The sequence below is a fragment of the Rhinatrema bivittatum genome, chromosome 16 (genome assembly GCF_901001135.1).
Source record: "Rhinatrema bivittatum chromosome 16, aRhiBiv1.1, whole genome shotgun sequence".
NCBI classification, from domain to species: domain Eukaryota; kingdom Metazoa; phylum Chordata; class Amphibia; order Gymnophiona; family Rhinatrematidae; genus Rhinatrema; species Rhinatrema bivittatum.
In genome coordinates, this window is record NC_042630.1 from 11,154,756 (window position 1) to 11,158,119 (window position 3,364).

At 40.2% G+C, this 3,364-nt stretch overlaps 1 protein-coding gene across 1 annotated transcript; it reads right to left on the reverse strand.

Annotated features, from left to right (window-relative positions):
• Window positions 1-730: 730 nt before the first annotated feature.
• Window positions 731-1,681, reverse strand: LOC115077253 (olfactory receptor 6N1-like). Its single transcript, XM_029579537.1, has one exon. The coding sequence runs from the start codon at window positions 1,679-1,681 to the stop codon at window positions 731-733; it is 951 nt and encodes a 316-aa protein (XP_029435397.1).
• Between the last annotated feature and the right edge of the window lie 1,683 nt (window positions 1,682-3,364).

Genomic DNA, 3,364 nt, shown 5'->3' on the forward strand with positions numbered 1-3,364 from the left:
ACACACCTCAAAAGCAGGGGGTATCACTGGTCAAAAAATAATACACAGTAAAGAATAACCACCTATGCAATGCCTGTTACACCCCCCCCCCCTACACCACCTGGAGGGGTCGGGAGAATGGGCCAGGGTGTTCAGCTGTGCAGGGGGGTTGGATTAGATTGGGTTCATGGTTTTATTGGTTTTTTTTTATTTAAACGTATTTATTTATTTATTTAACAGCTTTTATATACCAATGTTCCTTGGGAACATCACATCGGTTGACAAGGAACAGAAATCAGCAACAGGCTTTACAAAGAACATGGAACCAATGTAAAAAGGGATGGGGGAGGGAGGGGAGGCGAGAATGTGGAAGGGAGAAGGGGGAAGGGATCATAAAAGTGGGAGTTGGGGGCCAAGGGTTAAATGACAACTTTTTACAAGAGAGAACAATTTAGGATCCTGGCATCAACTATTCACAAGTGTATACAATTTAGGTGTATGCACAAGTTCACAAGTGTACACAAATGAGGTAATTTAGCAGAAAAAAACAAGACATAATTCAAGAAAACAAAATCCTTCCACCCATTCTCACCTCCATCCATGTAATCTTCAAATCAATCACTAAGAATGTCAACCAAACAATAACGCCTTTAACCAATAGTCAATCATTCAGTCAACTAAATAACCACCACCACAAATCAGTCAGTGGATTTATCCTGCTAACAACCAATTCATCATTTTCTAGACTGATTTACTCAGAGATATTTGGGATACTGATCTTACTCCCAATAGCTTTCTTGAGAGCCTTTATAACCTCTTTGTTTCGTAAACTGTAGATGAAAGGATTTATGAGTGGCACTAAAATGGCATAGAAGACACCCACCACTTTGTCCAGATCAAATGGGTACTTTGCTGTGGGTCTCACATACATAAATATAATGGAAGCATAAAATATTAGTACCACTATGAGGTGAGATGCACAGGTGGAAAAGGCCTTCTGGCGCCCTACAGTGGAAGGGATCCTTAATATTGCTGATAAGATGCACATATAAGACACCATAATTAACAGGAATGAGGAGAGAATTAGTATGGAAGTGTAAATGAAACAGATTATTTCAATGGTGTGGGACCTAGGGCAAGATAATTCCAGCAAATTACTAGCATCACAGAAGAAATTATTTATCTCATTAGGCCCGCAGAAATGCAATTTCGCTATCAAAATTATAGGTACGAGATTGATCGTAAACCCAGTGAGCCAACAGAATGCAGCCAGGCAGGTGTACACTCTGCTATTCATCATTGTAGAATAATGGAGTGGATTACAGATTGCTAAATACCGGTCATATCCCATTGTGGTTAAGATGAGACATTCAGTGGCCCCCAGGGAGAAAAAGAAGTAGAGTTGCAGGAAGCAGCCGGCAAATGATATGGTCTCTTCCTCATTCAGAAAGCCCGATAGCAATTTAGGGACAGTGGCTGTGGTGTACCATACCTCTGCAACAGAGAAGTTACCAATGAAGAAATACATGGGTTTGTGAAGGTGAGGGTCGTAGAGTATCACTGCAGTGATGATGAAGTTTCCAGTTAGAGTTAAAATGTAGATAACTAAGAAGAGCAGAAAGAGTAAGATCCTGGTGTGCCGGTGGCCTGGAAATCCCTGCAGAACAAACTCAGCCACTGTAGTTTGGTTTCCTGTTTCCATCCTCAGAAAGCCTTCTCTGTCCTGTAAGAAGAAGAACATTGCAGAAACTTTCAGACAAAATTGACTTGGTTCATGATTTGGTGGTCAGCTGCTGAGATTCCAACAGGCTCCAGTTTTAATCTGTGACTGTCGGAGCCCTACTTTTACATTATTATATATCTGGATGTCTACTTTTGATTTTCTTATTGAATTACAAGTGTAACCTTTATAACACTGGCTGTAATGGGTGTAGATAGAAAAGGTAATTTTAGAACACTGCATATAGCGCTAAAGTGTGCAAGTTCCTGTTCATGCTGACTTTGAAGCTAATTTTCAATGCAATTTTATGTGCATAAAAGCACGGTTACAGGGTTACCACCCAGTGGATAATACATTGAAATCATCGGCTCAGTGTGCTGCGGCAGTCAAAAAAGCAAACAGAATGTTGGAAATTATTAGGAAGGGAATGGTGAATAAAACAGAAAATGTCATAATGCCTCTGTATCGCTCCATGGTGAGACCGCACCTTGAATACTGTGTGCAATTCTGGTTATGGCACTTAGTATAACTGGGTTTAAAAAAGGTTTGGATAAGTTCCTAGAGGAGAAGTCCATATACTGCTATTAATCAATAAGGAGCTTGGGATCTATTTAATGTTTGGGTACTTATTTTGAAAATAAGGTATGGAATATACAGAATCAAGTGGCTGGATTGGTGTCAGCAGTTGCTGGAATAGAGAGACATGGAGTGAATTTAGACCAGTGTCCTTGAAAGAAGTTGATGAGATTGTTTCAGATTTGAAATCTACCACCTCTAGGTTTGATCCATGTCCTTTCATCATTGTTAGGCTAGTTCATATGAACTATCCGTTATTCCGTTATAGTCCGTTATTCTACAATCTATTAGGGATGTGCAGACAAAAAGTTTATGTTCATAAGTCCATAAGTCGAAGGTGAGGGCCAATTTCGGTCAATATGGACATATGTAGAATTCCATAAGTTGAGGCTATGTCCATACGTGCACCGGTTCCCTAAATAAAAATTTAAACCCCTCACCCTCCTTAATCCCCCCCCAAGACTTACCAAAACTCCCTGGTGGTCCAGCGGGGAGTCAGGAAGCCATTCCTGTATTCCTTTGCGAGGAGCACATGACGTCGGCGTCACTCCGACGTGACGCGGACGTCACGTGGTCCACCGTGCCTCCGCTCCGGGGGAAGAAGACTCGACTAACGAAATTGTAAGGGTTTCAGAAGTTTGTCGAGGAGATGCACAAACCCCATTCAAAAGTTGGTTAAACCACGGGAAATAACATTGGAGATGGTATGGAGTGCACTGGTAATTCTTGAAAAATCGATTGCAGTGTTAACATAGACTTTAACGAATAACCAGAAGAGTATTAAAAAGACTGAATTTTGTGTAGCTCAGCATGAAGTCAAAATAAATGAATTGGATACTAAAATGGTCATGTTCCAAGAAGTACATATGAATCTTGTGAAATCTGATTTGGCAACTTCCAGAAAGATAAAAAACATGGAGAATTTTCAAAGATACTTGAACCTAAGGTTTTAAATTTTCCACAAGTGAAGATGATCCCTTTGAAGGATCAATTTAAAAAATACCTAACAGAGATTCTGCAAGTGCCATCAGAAGTGATTCCTCCAATTGCCAATATTTACAACATAACGAATTTGATTGTGGCTAACCC